This window comes from Oreochromis niloticus, linkage group LG10 (assembly GCF_001858045.2).
Source record: "Oreochromis niloticus isolate F11D_XX linkage group LG10, O_niloticus_UMD_NMBU, whole genome shotgun sequence".
Taxonomy (NCBI): domain Eukaryota; kingdom Metazoa; phylum Chordata; class Actinopteri; order Cichliformes; family Cichlidae; genus Oreochromis; species Oreochromis niloticus.
Window position 1 is genome coordinate 25602720 of NC_031975.2, and position 16866 is coordinate 25619585.

A 16866-nucleotide genomic window follows, 5' to 3' on the forward strand; every position below is an offset into this window, starting at 1 on the left:
AAATCAAACGTCAGAAAAACTTTATGACGGTGTTAATAATCATTTCAATTTCAACTTTACACGACCCCGTAACTACTTTCTTTTTCTACTCGGTATTTCTAATGGTGCTGCTGTCTTTTTAAAATGACACCCCTTTTTTTGACATTTCGAAAAAGACTCAATAAATCTTAGGCCAAGTCACTCTGTATGTAAGCAGTGTGGTTCGCTACCCGAGAGGCAAAGGATTTAACTGACATTTTTAAATAGGTTCAATGAATGGGTTCATTGGGACTTTAATTACATTCACTCTTTAACCGAGAGTGTTGTTGGCAATGGAAGTGGATCTTGACAAGCCAATGTGCTATTATGACACCCCACCCACATAGCACTGCTGTTATTCTGATTGCCCCTCTATCTACAAGCAGTATGGGCACACCAGTGAAATCACTAATGCTTAATTAGCAGATTAGAAGATCCAATTAGGAGATCTCCTCTGTCTCAAATCAAGCCTCTGTCAACACGTCCTATGAAATGAGATAGTTCACATCCCCAAATAAGGTGGATGTTTCTAAAATGACCACACTTGATTGACAGTTGTATTCTCGGTTTAGCCCTTCGGACACCTTGTTTGATGAACCATCCTCGATGAACCATTTATAATTATATTCTGAAGTGACAGCACAGTACATGGCTCATAACCTCTAAACATAAAGTAGTACTCCAGCTTTTTCCCCATGATGTTTGGTGGCTCTGCTGGCTGTTCCATCTGAGATGAATGTTTCTTTTTCAGAATGTGCTGCAGCAACCAAGTAAAGCTACATTAAGCCCTTTAATAACCCATTTGGCCTCATCAACACACTAAACAGCTTCACCAGTGATTTAAAAGATTCTGCAGGTTTCATTAGTGGTGCTGCTGCAGTATAGGAGGTAAACTGAAGGACAGCCGCCGAGTTCGCTTCTGACTCCCTAACCTTTTCTCTCAATGTATTTTTATTGTAGAAACATCTAATATGAGCTTTTTCCTGGTATCAAAACCATAGAAAGGAACAACCATCTCTGTGTGAACAGCTATCTTGTATGGGAAATTTGAACACTGTTTTAGGTTGTAACCCCAGCAATATATATCTAATGGATCAGAGGCATTAGAAGAGAGAAACATGACACTCAAAGAGTCTTTAATCGATAAGTAAACAAGAATTTTATAAAGGCAAAGACTGCAATTGTTTCATCTGTACAGACAAAGAACCAGCTGTGTTGGTGACAGCCATATGTCTCTGTTTTATGGCTGTTTGTTAAGATATGAGTAGGTGTACTTTATATTTCTTTGTTCTACATATTTCTTTACTGGATGGATGGATGGATGGATGCTGCTGAAGCTGTAGCATTGTTTAAGTGGCACATATGTAGTAGAAGCATGAGTTGCAGGGAAATACAGGATTTAAACCTTATCTTGAGCACTGGCCCTCGAGGCATTACTATGACTGGATTTTTGATGAACTTTGGTTGACTTGAGAGCTGGCTCTTTAATATGATTTTATAAATGGCTGGGGTTGCTTTGGGATATTATTGTTTATGGAAGTGCTTACTGTAACTATGCTTTTGTTTCTCGCTTGTTTTGTAATTAATACAAAGTGCCGCAGCTACAGGGAATAGACTGTCACAATTCCCATTTTGATGTGGCTCTCAGATGCTATTTATTCATGACGGAAGTGACTTTTATGGAAAGGCAAAACTTGAAATTGTTTTGAATTTGCACTCCTTTGATTGCTAAAACAATGATCCGTGCAATTTGAAGTTTGACTTCCAATGTGAGATAATAACGCAAATGTACTGTATTTTACTGGGTGACAGTAATTGCTCATAAGTGATACTCACTGGTATGACATGCAAATTGCTTTGTATGGTATGACTGGGACTGAGTGCTTGCAGAAATTGACAGCACTTTAACACAGTTTTGGCTTGCAAACAGGCCTCATTAAAAGCAGAACATTTTTCTGCTTTTTTGGTTTGATTAAGACAGAAATTGTTGGCTTTGTCATTCTACCAAGAACTTAATGCTGCTGCGACTGTTATGATTCACGGATGAGTGGACTCAAATGCAGGACACTGGAGACTGAGTAATTCAACAAAAAGCAAGCTTTAATAGCTGATGAAAACATTCCTCAGGGTTGAGTAAAAGGAAAGGTATAAATCCAGAAGTCCAGGCATGCACAAAGAAGCAAAGGGAACAAGAAGATGGAATCCACGTGACAAAACATGCTATCCAACACAAGGGAAGACAAGACTATATAGCCAATCACAGGGGTAAATGGGGTTGGGGAAGCAGTTAAACAGAACAGAAAATAATGAGAACAGGGCAGAAGATTTTCAAATAGGGAAAAAACTAGTAGGTAAAACAAAGCAAAACCCATTCTGCTGTGTCATAGCACAACCAAAATTACTGCAGATGTGTGCAATGAGCTTGCACTGTCATTGTTCTTGATATGGTTGCTTTAAAGACAGGGACCAGATCTGTGAGAACTCACAGTTTTTTGCCTTTTTGGCAACTTTAATCTATCAAGATGGCGATAAAACAGCAATTGGGTGGAGTTAGTCTGCTATCAGTTTGCAGCTGAATGGGATCAAGATGGCACACGATCTCTTTGTGATGATACCACGATTAACTTCATCTCCAAATAGTGAAAGATTTTCAATTAAGTATCGGAATTTCAGGAGCGGGACCACACCTCCAAACACGCTCCTTCCGGTTCTCATCTATATAGGTTCCCCCAGTCCTACAAGCTGTTCATTCCCGTTTACGTGCCCCACCATCCCTCCCCTTTTCAATTCTTTATCTTCTTCACTTCTGATTAGTACCTGGGGACCTGCCAGGCCCGGGAGCCGCCACCAGTCCCATTCAAGGCCTTCCCCAAATCGCAGCTCAATTCATGTCCAAGCCATTCACCTTTACCTACTAAAACACTGTCAAACATAAAATCAGGACGTGGGCCCAGCTTGTGAAAGACACAGTCATTCACATGACACAGAATTAAACGTTATATTAACATAAATTTCTCAACAAAGTGGCACAATTACTGCAGGGTTGAAACTTAACTGCGAAATGGCATAGATGCTTGGAAACCTTGCTTTGATATAGCAGTACTACCAGAATACAACTGTTTGGCAACTAGTTGTGTAAAGTCTCCTGCTGTAAAGAAATCGCATACAAGTTGCTGTCATCGGCACAGACTGATTTATTTGGTACGGGCTGGGTTTAAATGAGATACTGCAAGACACACATATTAACAGAATGCTCGCTCTAATAAATTAAAGGCAGTGCTGTTTTATAACCCCAAATCTTCTTTCTAGTGCAAGACCACAGTTTACACATATTCATATATTCATCTTATGCATGTAAATCCATAAGGCAGGGCTTATTATTCGAAATAGCAACATAATATTATGCAAAGACTTGTGGAGACTTTGATGTTCTCTGCCTTCCTTTCATCTTAAATTAATTTAAAGGAGGAAAGTTTGATATAGACAATCAGGACTGATCCTCTGCAACCGTCCGATCCACCTCCACCACCCTGACCACGCCGCACACACGTAATCTCCCCTCCCCGAAAGCCAAAGTCCACATTAACATCGTAATAGGAAAGTGTGTTAAAGCAAAGCTCTTGCAGCCTGACAAGAGCGAATTGGATGTCAGAAGGATTCCTGCTCAGTTTAATTGAATCTGCCCAGCACTAAAAAAGAAAATCTGAAGTCAAAATAACCTATTAGATCTATCAGGTAATGTTTTGTTGAGTTTGACAGGTAGCACTGCGCTGCCCTCCCCACTCCCGACTTCATTCCTTCAGGTTGGGTAATGCAGGTGTGTAGGGATGGTATCCATGATGTTTCTCTCTCTGTTTCTATTATTCGTTAATCAATTGCAGCCTGGGTCTTTCTGTTTTCTGGAGCTCACTCAGCAAATCCCCCGTGTAGAACGAGGCTGGAGAAGCATGTGGAGGGGTTTTTAGTGAGTTACTTCAGCTAATGGATGGTGGGGCTGAAGGTCTGCTCCATGTGTGCACTGAATGCTAAGAACTGGACGTTGTTCAGTTTCCAGACTTCTGTAAATATTTTCAGTAAAAAAAAAAAAGAAAGAAAGAAAAGAAAGCATTAGTGTGGAAAAGAAGGTTGGTGTAATGGTATCAAAATAAGCTAAAAGCACGTAAATGTACCTGTAATGTGTATATTATGTTGAATACAAATGTGCTTCATGAATACACAATGAAGCCCAGGTCACATCTCAGTGCAGCGTTCAGCCATGTGAATCTTCTCTCCAGCAGCCGTTCACCTTCCTGGGGCGTAATGTGGGGAAAGAAATGTCCTCATGCTTTGTCCCATGAAGGACCAATCACGTCGGCAAATGGATATTAACTTGGGGTTGTCATGGATCCCTACACATGATCAATAGCTTTCACACAGCATTGCAACCAAGAGCTTTAGGGGACTGTTGTCCAGTCACAGATGTTTTTTGTGTTGTTTTTTAACCCAACTCCTGCTCTGAAACTTGATTAACTATCCCCACTGTGTTAATAATTTGTGAAAGTTTGTTTAGGCACGGTTGCATACAAAAAACATTTTAAAGACTTATTTTTCTAATCATGAAACCTCACAACGATACACAAACCGTGGCGAGTAGATTCTTAATGAAAGGTACAATACTGAATAATTTCTCGTTTGGTATGACTATGGTTATTCTTAATCAATTCTTGATTGCAATCCAAACAGTTATTGTTGTGGCAATTTCGTACAGTGGTTATTAAAATGTCAGCAAGAGACAAAGGAGCCAGACTGAACCCAGGAAAAGAAAAAAGTCTTGCTTTGTCTTGTGGGAGTGCAACTAAGGAGCAATCAAAACAACACAAATTGCACAGTGTAACGCGTGATGTGTGTCACTACATTAACCCTTTGGTGATAACCCCAAGTCCAACCCTAGGCAATTGTTCTTGCAAGTCTCGGTAATTAGAACAAAAAATTCTAAAAACTATTTATTAACTCGTTTTTAAGCTATTTGTTATTTAAAATATAGGGTATGGTTCAGGTTATCACCTATCCTGACCATGACTTCAAAGATTTTACTGTACATGCAGCAAAATTCTACTTAAGATAAAGAGCTGAGCATGTTAATGAAGAAGAAACAACATAAAAGAGGCATTAAGATCACTAGTTAAAAACTGAAACTGCTGAACTCCATGAGGTTTGGACACATAGTTTGAATACAGTGTGGAAAATTGTGGTTGAATTGTGACTTTGGTGTTGTTAACATAGGATCGAAGCGTGGTATGTTGTATGTGTCACAAGCTAAACATGTATCCTGGTCCTGAACAGCTCAACTGTAAGAATCACATTTTACCATTTCTTATCCTGTCAATATGCCCCAAGTGCAATGTAGATTCTCTAAATATGTAGCTTACTGAGCCATACGTGTGTGTGATCGCTGAACGAATCAGTGTGGTAAGTTGGTTCGGTCAAAAACTGAACTGGCTTCCTTGATTCTGCCTGTATTAAAGGGATCGCACCAGATCTGAGTGCCCTTCTTGAGTACAGTTGTAGATTTTACTAAATGTCAATAGTAAGTGTATACTAAGTATCTCTCCTTATTTGCAGCACCATTGTTGCTTTCGAAGTAATAACTTTTTAATATTCTTCATAACTCTGGCTGTACTGTTCCTTCTTACTGAAGCTGGTCGGTCTTGATCGGTCCATTTAGAAGAAATGTCGAACGCGTCAAACGCCCCCCTTTTATGTGAGCGCGTGCAGAGCCTGAAGCAGAAAGCCTGCTTTAACAAAGGAAGTTGATAACCACCCTTGTGATACCCATTATGTCTGACTGAGCTAACACAAAGAAACACTTGCTATGTCAAACTTGCTTCTTAGTACACCCTCTGGACCTCCATATGATTATGAAAGGACCTGTGTCAACATGTTTTTCCACCAAAAAACACATACGTTAAATTTCTGCGCAAGACTGCCGACATCTGTGTCTCCATGTGTTTATTTCTTCCACTGAGCTCGTTCAGGAAGAGTAAAGCAGTAATAAATTCATTTCTTTTGAAACACAAGAGTGACGGTCATGACAGTCAACCAGGCAGCTATGGATTTACTGGAGTGTATGGGTTAAGTCCAAATCTTCGGTTTTGTTAAAGCAGTGCATCTTAGGCATTGCTGCTCCAAAGTTCCTCTATCTAAATGCCTTGTATTAAGTATAATCTTCATTTCTATCACTTTAACTCTCAGACTGTGTGGTAGGGATTTGGTGGCTGATCGCTATTCTCTCAATGTCAGGAGAAGTTTTAGTAGCACTGTTACTCATTTTGTTTTTTCTTCCCATTCAGATTCGCGAGCCGGAGAAGGAGCACCCAGAACAGTGGACCATGCAGTTATCGGAGGAGTGGTGGCTGTGGTCGTGTTCGCTATGCTCTGTCTACTCATTGTCTTGGGACGCTACTTTGCAAGACACAAAGGTAGTAGATATAGGAAATGTCTAAAAACAAAGTCGAATTATTTGCTAAATGTTTGAATGTTGATACAGTTGTATCAACTGCTCATTAGTACAAATATCAAATCAGCCAATCAAATGGCTCAATACATTTATGCATTTAGGCATGGTCAAGATGACCCGTTGAAGCGCAAACTGGACAACAGAGCAATATGCCAAACAGACTGGTCTGGTCTTCTAGTATTTTAGAAACGTCTTTATTGAGATCCCACACAACCTTATCTAGGGTTTACAGAGAATGGTCCAAAGGTGAGAAAAGATCCAGTGAGCAGCAGTCTCTGGGGAAAATCCCATGTTGATAGGAAGGCAACAATCAGTCAACTGACCTCAACAAATGCAGAAGAGCATTTCTGAATGCAGATGGGCTAAAGTTGCAGAAGACCACACCGGGCACAACTCCTGTCAGCTAAGAACAGCAAACTGAGGCTACAGATAACATGGGCTCATAAAAATGGACAATGGAAGATTGGAAAAATATGGTCTGATGAGTCTCGATTTCTGTTGCAACATGTGGATAAGAGATAACAAATGTGGTAAATAACATGAAATTATGGATCTATCCTGCCTTGTATTAACAGTTCAGGCTGCTGGTGGTGTAATTCTGTAGGGGAAATATTGCATCATTAAAATGCCACAGCCTATGTTATATACATCCCTTTATGACTATGGTGAACCCGTGTTCTGATGGCTACTTTCGGCCATGCCACAAAGTTCAAATCATCTCAAACTGTTTTCCTGACTGTGACAATGCATTCACTGTACTCAAATGGCCTTAGTTTAATAGAGCACATTTGAATGCTGGTTGTGCCTCAGGAGGTAGAGTGGGTCATCTAAAGACCAGATGCCAAAGTGTCCTTGGGCAACCCTGAGTTGCTCCCGATGCATTTATCTGGGTGTGAATTTGTGTGAATGTCAGATAGAAACCAGTGCTTGTATGAATGTGTCTCAATTGGTGACTAACAATTGTAAAAAACACTTTGAGTCCTCAAGTAGAGAGCGAAGCTGCTGTGTACCTTTGGGATATGGTGGAACAGGAGAGTCACATAATAGATGCTCAGCTGTCAAATCTGAAGCAGCTGTATGATGCTATCATGTCAACATGGAGCAAAATCTCTGAGGAATGTTTCCGGCACCTTGTTGAATCAATGCCACGAAGAATTCAGGCAGTTCTGATGGCAAAAGTGTGGTCTAATCCACTATTAGCAAGGCATACCCAAAAGCTCCATATGATACATTTAAATTTTGTGTATCATTTTTAAGAAGTACCTGTTATTTCACAGCAGCTTTCCTTTTAAGCATTATCTGTCCCAGCAGGCAGTTTGTCAAGTGTAGCCTCTTTACTTTGTTTCTGCAAAAACGACTTATTACATCAATGGATGGATGCTATCAAAATGATGGAAAGACAGCTATTAAGGCTATGGGTTACTGATGATGAGTAAAATTACATTTTTCATGCAGTCCTGCCGCATAGTATAACAAATCTTGTATGCCGTCCTCACAACAGAGAAATAATTAGAATCTATAACACATTTCACACTTTGATGTTTCTTATGCGGGGGAAAATGAATTGGGTACATTAACCACTTTAGAGAGGAAGTACAGTAAATGAGGCAAATTAAAAGTATAGAGGAAATGTGCTCTTATTTCAGTGGTGCTGAACTCTGAGTGGCTCCTCACATTTGTGTCTAGAAGCAACATGCAAGCTGTTTGCTGGTAGATCTTAGCGGTGCAGTGAAACTTTGAGGCAGTGAGGTTTGCAGTAGCTCCAGTGATTCGTATGACTGTTTCCCAGATCAACGCACAAAAGACACCGAAGACAAGGCGCACAGCCATGTGAAGCAGTCCCACTGTTGTGTTACCGAGTGCAGCAGTGCAGATTTTAAAGGATAACTCGAGTTTATTACAACTTGGTTGTTATTCTGTATATAATGTTTTCAGCCATTTTCGTCAGTAATAAAAGAATTGAAATCCATAATCCAATACTGAGATCTGGAGGTGCAGAAACATTGCTAAAAACAAGAAAAAAAGAAAAAAGCGTTAGAGGGAGAAAGAAACAGGTGCAGTCAGACAATCAGAGAAGTCACAAACAACCCCCCCAGGTTGGACAAACTTATTTAGAGGAGAAAGCAACTTTGAAATTACTGTCCAAACATCCATTACACCTCACAGACCAACTTCCTCAACTTTGACCCACTGTGGGATTGGGACCTTTGTAAGGAAAAATAGGGAAAAACAGGTTCACTTCGGGCCTATTTTGTGCCCACTTCTCATAAAATGATTTGGACAGTCTTGCTAAACTTTTGGCATTTTACACCCTGCCAAATCATCCAGCTGTTCATGAGTCCTGACACATCTGTCTCTGCTGGTTCCAGATCTCAGCAGTTACTTTGGCTCATGCAGAGATATTGAAACTGACTGGCAAAACGATGAAATATAAGCTGTAATAAACTGGACGTATCCTTTAGTGTTCACTTTGGAATTATTGTCACAATGCTGCTTTCCTCTTAGGCGACTCGCAACATGTTTTCAATATAAAACAGCAATAAGATGCAAGTCCAAATAAAATTCAGGCCACTTTCACTAATTGTGTATATTATGAGAGGTAAACTGTTTACAAGGTAGAGTGCCTGGAGGCCAAGTATAAATATTCATGACAGAACAATAATAATAATCACGAGGAGGGAGGTTTTTGTTTGTTGTTTTGGGGGGGGGGGGGGTTGGTGTCATTTGGTGGCTACACCTATGCCGAGTAAATCTGAGAGGCTGCAGCAGCCACTCAGAAAAAATTTGAATTAGAAAAGAAATATTGTCTCAGGCAACTTTTAACTACCTCTGTTAAAAACTTTCCAATAATTACTCAACATCACACTTACCTGAAGGGACCCACAGCCCTGAGAGTAAGCGAAGCAGCAGATTTGTAATAACTGAAGATAAGGTTGGAGGACCACAAAAGTCTGATATTACTGTTCAAACTTCTGCCAAATTGAGACACACGTTAAGCATTTTTGATGTGGAATATATATATATTCAAGTTATTTTCTTGCTTTATTATTCGTCCAGTCTCCTCAGTATATACAGCCACATAAAAAAAAAGGTTTTCACACGGGTGCAGTGTAAAAAACACTAGGTGGCTCCACTCACACCCAGTGTGAGGGGAAGTGAGAGGGTTAGGCTTTTGGCGCTTTGAGTGTTCAGTTGTGTGATTGAAGCCGAGATTAAAGTTGGAGTAAAATATTGGGATCTCTCATGTCGTCCTTACCTCTACAGTATATCCTTACTGCTTCCATAGAAATGAAGAGCATAAGTAGCAGCCAGCTGCTGCTCATTAAATGCACTTGATTAATTGATCATCAGCAGGTGGGGGCGCCTCTATAAAAACAGAGGTTTTTGGCAGTTTTCTGGTCTGGAAATATAAAGGTGTAAATTCCAAGGAGAAAAAAAAAAATCAGCAATGATCTTAGAAAAGCAATTTTTGCTTTGTATCAGTCCGGGAAAGGTAATAAGTCCATTTCTGAATAATATAGAGTCCATTATTCTAAAACTAGAAAGATTATTCACAAAAACATCCAAGACAGCTGCCAGTCTGCCAGCAGTGGACGTCTCAAATTCACCTCAAGGTCAGACTGTGCAGTGCTCAGAGAAACTGAAAAAACTCTACAGACCTCAGTTATCATGTTAAATGTCAAAGATCATGACAATGACAATTAGAAAAAGACTGAACAAGTAGTTTGTTTGGCAGCACAGCTTAGATTTGAAAGTTGCTTCTGAAAAACACTTCTGCAACAATGTCTTTCGGGCAGATGAGAGTGGAGATGTTTGACCATATTCCATTGAGTCGACCATGAACTCCTCTGTAGACCAAAGTAGTCTAGCGTCAAATGTGAGACCATCTGTTTGACAACTGAAAATTGGGTCATGCAAAATTGGGTCATGTAGCAGGACAGTCATCCTAAGTCCAGCAGCAAATCTACAACAAAATATCTGAAAAAGACACGAGTCAGAGTGTTGCAAAGAGACCTTAAGAGAGCTGTGCATGAAGGAATGAATGCAAACCTCAATGGTCCAAAGCAACGTAAAGAAGAGTGGATCCAAAATTCCTCCGTGGCAATGTGAGAGGTGACATAGTCACCATACAGAAATCAGTTACACCACGGTATTGTTGCTAACAGGTTGTTGTTGAAACTACTGAATCATGAGGTATACTTAGTTTTTCACACACTACTTCTGGATTTTGGCTCAATCTTTGTTAAATAAACGACGATGTTGTTCATCTGAGGTCAATTATTTTAATTATTTAATACATGCTAAGGACTCGATATTTTTTTACTGTGTCCCGATACGTAAAACCTTAGAACAGACAGGGTAAACGTTCTTTTTCAGGTCTGCATAATATGCCAGCCAGCCTTTTTTCGTAGCACTCCAGCACCTTGTTTCTCTCTTTTCAGGCAGCGTTTGTGCTTTTAATGTGGCACTACTGTCCCTCATTCTTCCTAAAATATTGTCATCATCACCTCTACTTTGATAGGCTGTGAATAACTCTTGTAAATTAGGTTTGAAGTGGCTGGCTAGTCCCTTTTTGTGTGAACTTGACAAGGTTAATTTGAAGGTGTGAGCAACACTCTTCCTGACACTCAAGATCATTTTGAAACCCTGATTTTCATGTGCCAATCATAAAGGAAAGCGAGGGGAAACGCTGTGTAATCTGAATATCGCCGCTTGCTGGTGTTCGGTATATGTAAATGGCCACACAGTGAAGGATTTGCATAATTGGGTGCTGTGAGATGGAGAGCCACATTTTAATCTTTTGTATCATCTGAGCAGCAGGCTATTATCCAGTTCGTGACACTGTCGTCCATCCTCTCCTCCTCAGGTACCTACTTCACACACGAAGCCAAAGGAGCAGACGACGCAGCGGATGCAGACACAGCCATCATCAATGCCGAGGGTGGCCACACCAATTCTGATGAAAAGAAGGAGTACTACATCTAATCAGAACAGGACCCCTCACCTCCAATGTCCTGCTTGGGACACTGAAGGGTTTTTTGGGACGGGGAGAGGGGGGATAAGGTGGGGGTTGACAGAGGGGTTTGAATCGGTTCGGTCGAGGGGTCGAGGGGTAGAAGAGACACGGGATTTTAAAGAAAGGCCTGGTTTTAAGCCGTTGTCTAGTCTAGTCTGCAGATGTAGATGGAATGTTGTGTGTGTTTAAAAAAGAAAAAATCAAAAAAGGATAAAAAATGTTAGGGTCTGGGGTTTTCAGTATACAGGGATGGGTAGAGGGTGGGAGGGTGTGCCAGAAATCACTGTAGAGAGCTTCACCATTCAACACCTCCCTAACTGCTGGTACAAATTTTATTTAGTTCAACCATTTGCAGAAAATTCTGTGCCTTGTTCGAAATCTTTTGGTTCTACCCATATTTTGCATTTGTGTTGATCATCGTTTGCATAACCTCGTTGCTCCCCTTTTCCCGTTTCATCTTCCCACCTCGTAATTATCAGTGTGCTGTTGGCTTTTGTATGAGGATAAAATTACACAGCCACTTTATTAATTTCTCTTAATGTGTCTGCACAAACGGATCCTCTCCTGCATAACAAAAACTCTTTCCAGTATACTGTGATTTGTCTCAAGCCATTACTTTCTTCTCTTTCTCCCTGAAGTTTTGACAGCTCTAAAAATGCATGGAACGCTTTACATATCATTGTACAAAGGACATAAAAGAGAAACAGGTTTGTCGTACTGGATCACACACAACACCACAGAAAGAAACGCGACTAAAACAGAGGCACAGAGGCTAATGTAAAAAGATGTTCCCATTTCAACAGGCCGGTTCAGTTTGAAAATTCATATTTAAAAACCTCGGTTTTGTTTTTGCAGAGCAGATATACACCTGTATTACTGTCTTTTAAGGCATTACATTCCTTAGTGAAAAGAAGTAGTGCATTATTTTTTCCTCGCTGCACTGCCATTTCATTATTTTGATTTCTTCCTCTGCTCTGTGTTATTTTTCTTCTATTTGGCTGAATGGAAGGCCTGTCTTCCCACCGGCTTTTATTGAGTTGTAATGTTGGTTTTCAATTGATTTCCATCTGCTCTCACCCTAGAATATTTTTTATTATAAATGAGAAAGTAAGAAAATGTAAATTGTCCTAAAATTGTTTTTGACACATCCTCAGTCAAGATGCCTCTGTAATAAAAGACTGTTGGAAAAAAATATTTGGTGTTAATATTTGCCAATCAGCAGCTGACATTGCTGGTGTAGTGTACGCCATACAACAAGTTTTCCAAGTAGAGAACCAGCCTTAATATAATTCCAAACTGAAGCCCATTCAAAGTTAAGTTACATTTAATCGGTACATAAGCTACACGATACATAGCAGTCAAGGTCCTCCCATTAGCAGGTTCACGTTATCTCATTGACACACAGTCCAATGTAAATCAAGCCAATGGAATCACAACTGTATTGTACACTAATCCTTACTAAGAAATATTTTTTACAACTTACTAGAATTACAATGGAGTACCTTTGTGGATTTTACTGTATCACGTTCATTGTCAGTTTTGTCAAACTGTAAAATATGGAAGTGTTATGGAAAGTACATGCCTTCGAAGTAGAGTGTTCTGAGAGACAAACCATTCGCAGCCATTCACCACCATACACTATATGGACAAAAGTATCTTTGAGTACAGGTGTTTTGGGTCGCCACAGCTGTATAAAATCAAGCACCGAGGCGTGCTAAGGAGCTCACTGAATTCTAGTGTGGTACTGTAACAGTGTGCCACCAGTGCAACAAGTCAGTTTGTGAAATTTCTTCCCTTCTAGGTATTTCACATCTAGTCTAAGTGGAAGCACAGGACCTTAGCCACAGAGTTATAGAGCTCCAGCCCTCCTCTGGCATTAACATCAGCACAAATCTGTGTGCCAGGAGCTTCATGGCACTAAGAAGCTCCTTTAGGTGTAGTGAATAGGTGACCAAGTACTTTTGTCCATGTAATGTACTTAATTTTGCTCAAATTCATTCATTTTTGAACACCAAAATATTAATTTTGCATGTATGCTCATGCTAGAACCCGTTGTTTTTGCTTCTCCATCATGGTTTATGTACAACCTGCCAAAAGCCAATGAGAATCTGTTTCGCTGTGTCAGTTTGGGAGCACTGAGGACACCAAAAGTAATTAATTGTTCATAAGATGACATATTATACACGTTGTGCTCCTTGGTTGTTAATCCATGGTTTGCATTATTGCTCTGGCTTTTCAACATGGCAATGTGGGTTTACCAGTGACATTGTTTCTCATTATTATGTGTTCGCACAGCAAGCAACACGCTTAATGAATCCTTTCTCCATGTGACAGCTGTGGGTGGATAAAGCTGGAGGTCTCAGATGCCGTGTACAATTTCAAGAGTTTGAAACACTGAAAGCATATTTATTTCGTGGCTTTTTTCTGTTGTGATATTACGTCACAGATTTGTCAGAGTTAGCATGTGCCCAACATCAGCAGTAGCAGTTATGTTTTTAAGTGAAGGTGATCTAATGTTGAAAAACTAGAGTCAAGAGGACAAACTAAATCATATTAGTCAAGGAAAAGGTGGCAGTTTGATTTCTAGTGTTTGTCTACCAACCACATACTGTTAATTTCAGCTCAAAATCTGAATTACTAATGTTTCCTTGTTTATTGATATACATTATTTGTTGTTTATTAAATGGGACACCTGTGGAACTGGAACAGTTAAGCTTTGCATTAAATCCATTTTAAAGAAATTTGAAAAGTAGTGCCAATGCATCGTAAGCGTAAGATGATGCTTGATTTCTGAATTACGCCTCTACATAAAATTATTGCAATCTGTTTAAAAATCTCAAATCTTAAACTCGCTTTACCTTTCCCTTGTTTTGTAATGAGATGGAAATGTGTTTCAAAATGACTTTGGAACAGTTTGGTCAGACATTGCCCCGCTTTGCAAGTTGTTAACTGTTAAAATTACTTTCTAATTTTAATAGGAAAATGTTTTTAAGCTTCATAAAATGCATTCTTTGAGAGAAATCAATAAGATGTTGGAATAAATAAATGAAGACACTGAAAACCACTTTTCCAGTTCATCACTGTTTGGAGCATTTATGGATTCTTTGGCACTTAATGGTGTTGCTTGCCATGTGTACACTCACTATGATTTAACACTTTGTTGCTATGTTAAAGAATTTGATTGGATTTTGTTAATGCGCAGCTCGTATTGCGACACATTACCAATGTGATAGCTTTAATATTTCATGGTCATGCATGAAGACAACATTCAGCCTTTCCATGTTGAGATTTGGGGTGGCTCTTGTGAAATCCACAGCGCAAATTACACTTTCTTGACCATCTGTGCATTTAAAAACGTTTAAGTTTTGGGGCGGGGTGATTTTAGAGCACAGCAAGTGGAACGGGGGGAGCTGTGGATATGTTATTTTTAGTTTTGGATGTGGTAGTTGTAGATAGGATTTACAGGAGAGACGTTGCAGACAAAAATCAAAGATGTTGTGTCCAACTCTCGCCATCTGTTTCTTGTTAAAACTTGAGTTCATTTTCAGAAGTTCTGGACTCACAAAGTAATTTTATCACAAAGTTAACACTGTATGCTGACGACACTGTTTTGTGTTTGTTAAATGGACGGGTGGGGGTGGGGTGGGGAACTGATTAGGTAAATGTTTCACGGTCTGGTGTCTGATTAAACTATTAATTGACTTGTTATTGTTGCTTTATGAATCACAGAGCAGATGTCACTTTCATCTGTAAGACTGATATTGTGTGATTTGTATTTTCCAGTGAGCACTATTTCGCTTCAGTGACATGTGGCAGCTTTGATTTAAATCAGACTTCAAAATATGTACTTGCCAATAAAGGAATAGAACTGAATATTGTCTTCTCCCTAAGGCTGATACGTTAATATTTCATTTGTGAATATTAAACTTTTTGCAGATTGGAATGCCAGGAGTGTTTTACGTTATAAAAATACTTTTTTGTTTTCCTAAATTTCCAACATAAGAAAGTGAAAAAAATATATTTAAGTACGCTTAATTATTCCGAATCTTAGGTGCATAACAGAATGATAAGGTTATTGTACATATCATTTTATTTTCCATTATTCCCAGTGAAGTTTTAAAAAACGTTGATATGGTCTTATCTTACAGTGCAACTGAGGTCGTTTTCTTCCCATTAAATTCTTTTGCTAGTGTCCTGTCTCAGGTTCATGCCTTGCTGACTGATGTGACTGCATCTCAGGTAGAATGCAAAATTTAGGCCCCACCTATCAATGACATAAAAGCAAGTACAATACATCATTAAATAAAGTACAAAACAGAAGTTTAGGTCCCAAAGCAAAAAGGGTGAGATATTTTGCTTCTATGTTGTACATGTTTTATGTATTTTTCTTAATATTTGGTGCACTGTAAACGATGTGTTAAGTATTGCTTTGTGTTAACATAGGTACTAAAGAGTACAATGTTTATTGGAATGAAGCAGGATCAGAAACTTGTTGTGGCTGTACTTCTGTCAATTTCAACGCACCACCACCTTTTGATTCCCAAAAAGTTTTCTTTCGCCAGTCATTCTTTTCAGATTGATTTTTTTTGTCTCTCTGCTGTACTTGGGAAATGTTAATGTGTATTAATGGAGAAGAGGAGTTCCACATTCCCATACACATTTTGTATTGGTTCATAAATAGACATTTTTACAAAACAATGAAGAGTTCTTGTCTTAATAAAAGAGAAAAGATATAAATGTCCAAAATAATCAGTGTTGGCATTGTTTTTTTTAATAGACTTTAGGTGAATTATTAAATGTAAAACGCTATACGTATAATATGGGCGCAGAGCAATACATACAGTATTATTTACTTTGGAATTAAACAACAACAACTGTCCACCCTAGCATCTTCTTTGTCTTCCCCAATAGACACAAACTCTATCTATTTATCTATTCATTCCTGTTTCTGGACACACATTTTTACAACTGTTTAAGTGAAGTTTCTCAGTCAATCAGGTCATCAAAGTCTAAGGAGCTTGGAAAGAAAGGCGTCTGGACTTCTTTAAGTTTACTTGAAGACGTTTCACCTCTCATCCAAGAAGCTTCTTCAATTCTAAGAGCAATTCCGGTTCACCAGACACTTGGCCCGTGTAATTCAAGATTCAGCAGGCATGTCCTGATTTAAAACTGGATTGCCTGAGGATAGAAGCTCCTATTGAGCCTCTCTGTTTTTGCCCAGATGGTGCAGAACCTTCTACCTGATTGCAGAAGTTGGAACAGGTTATTGCTGGGATGGGACGGGTCCTTCAATATCTGAGCTGAAGCTTGAAGGACTGCACCCTTTCCACTGGAG

General features: G+C 39.3%; 1 protein-coding gene across 5 annotated transcripts in view; it reads left to right on the forward strand.

Annotated features, from left to right (window-relative positions):
- cadm1a (cell adhesion molecule 1a) overlaps nt 1-16280 on the forward strand; it is a 455295-nt gene extending 439015 nt beyond the window's left edge. For all 5 annotated transcript variants that reach the window (XM_005458478.4, XM_003453705.5, XM_005458479.4 and 2 more), the window contains 2 exons: nt 6348-6476; nt 11382-16280. In XM_005458478.4, coding sequence (XP_005458535.2) covers nt 6348-6476; nt 11382-11500 — 248 coding nt within the window. In that variant the 3' untranslated portion in view covers nt 11501-16280. The remainder of the gene's footprint in view (nt 1-6347; nt 6477-11381) is intronic.
- The last annotated feature ends 586 nt before the right edge of the window (nt 16281-16866 follow it).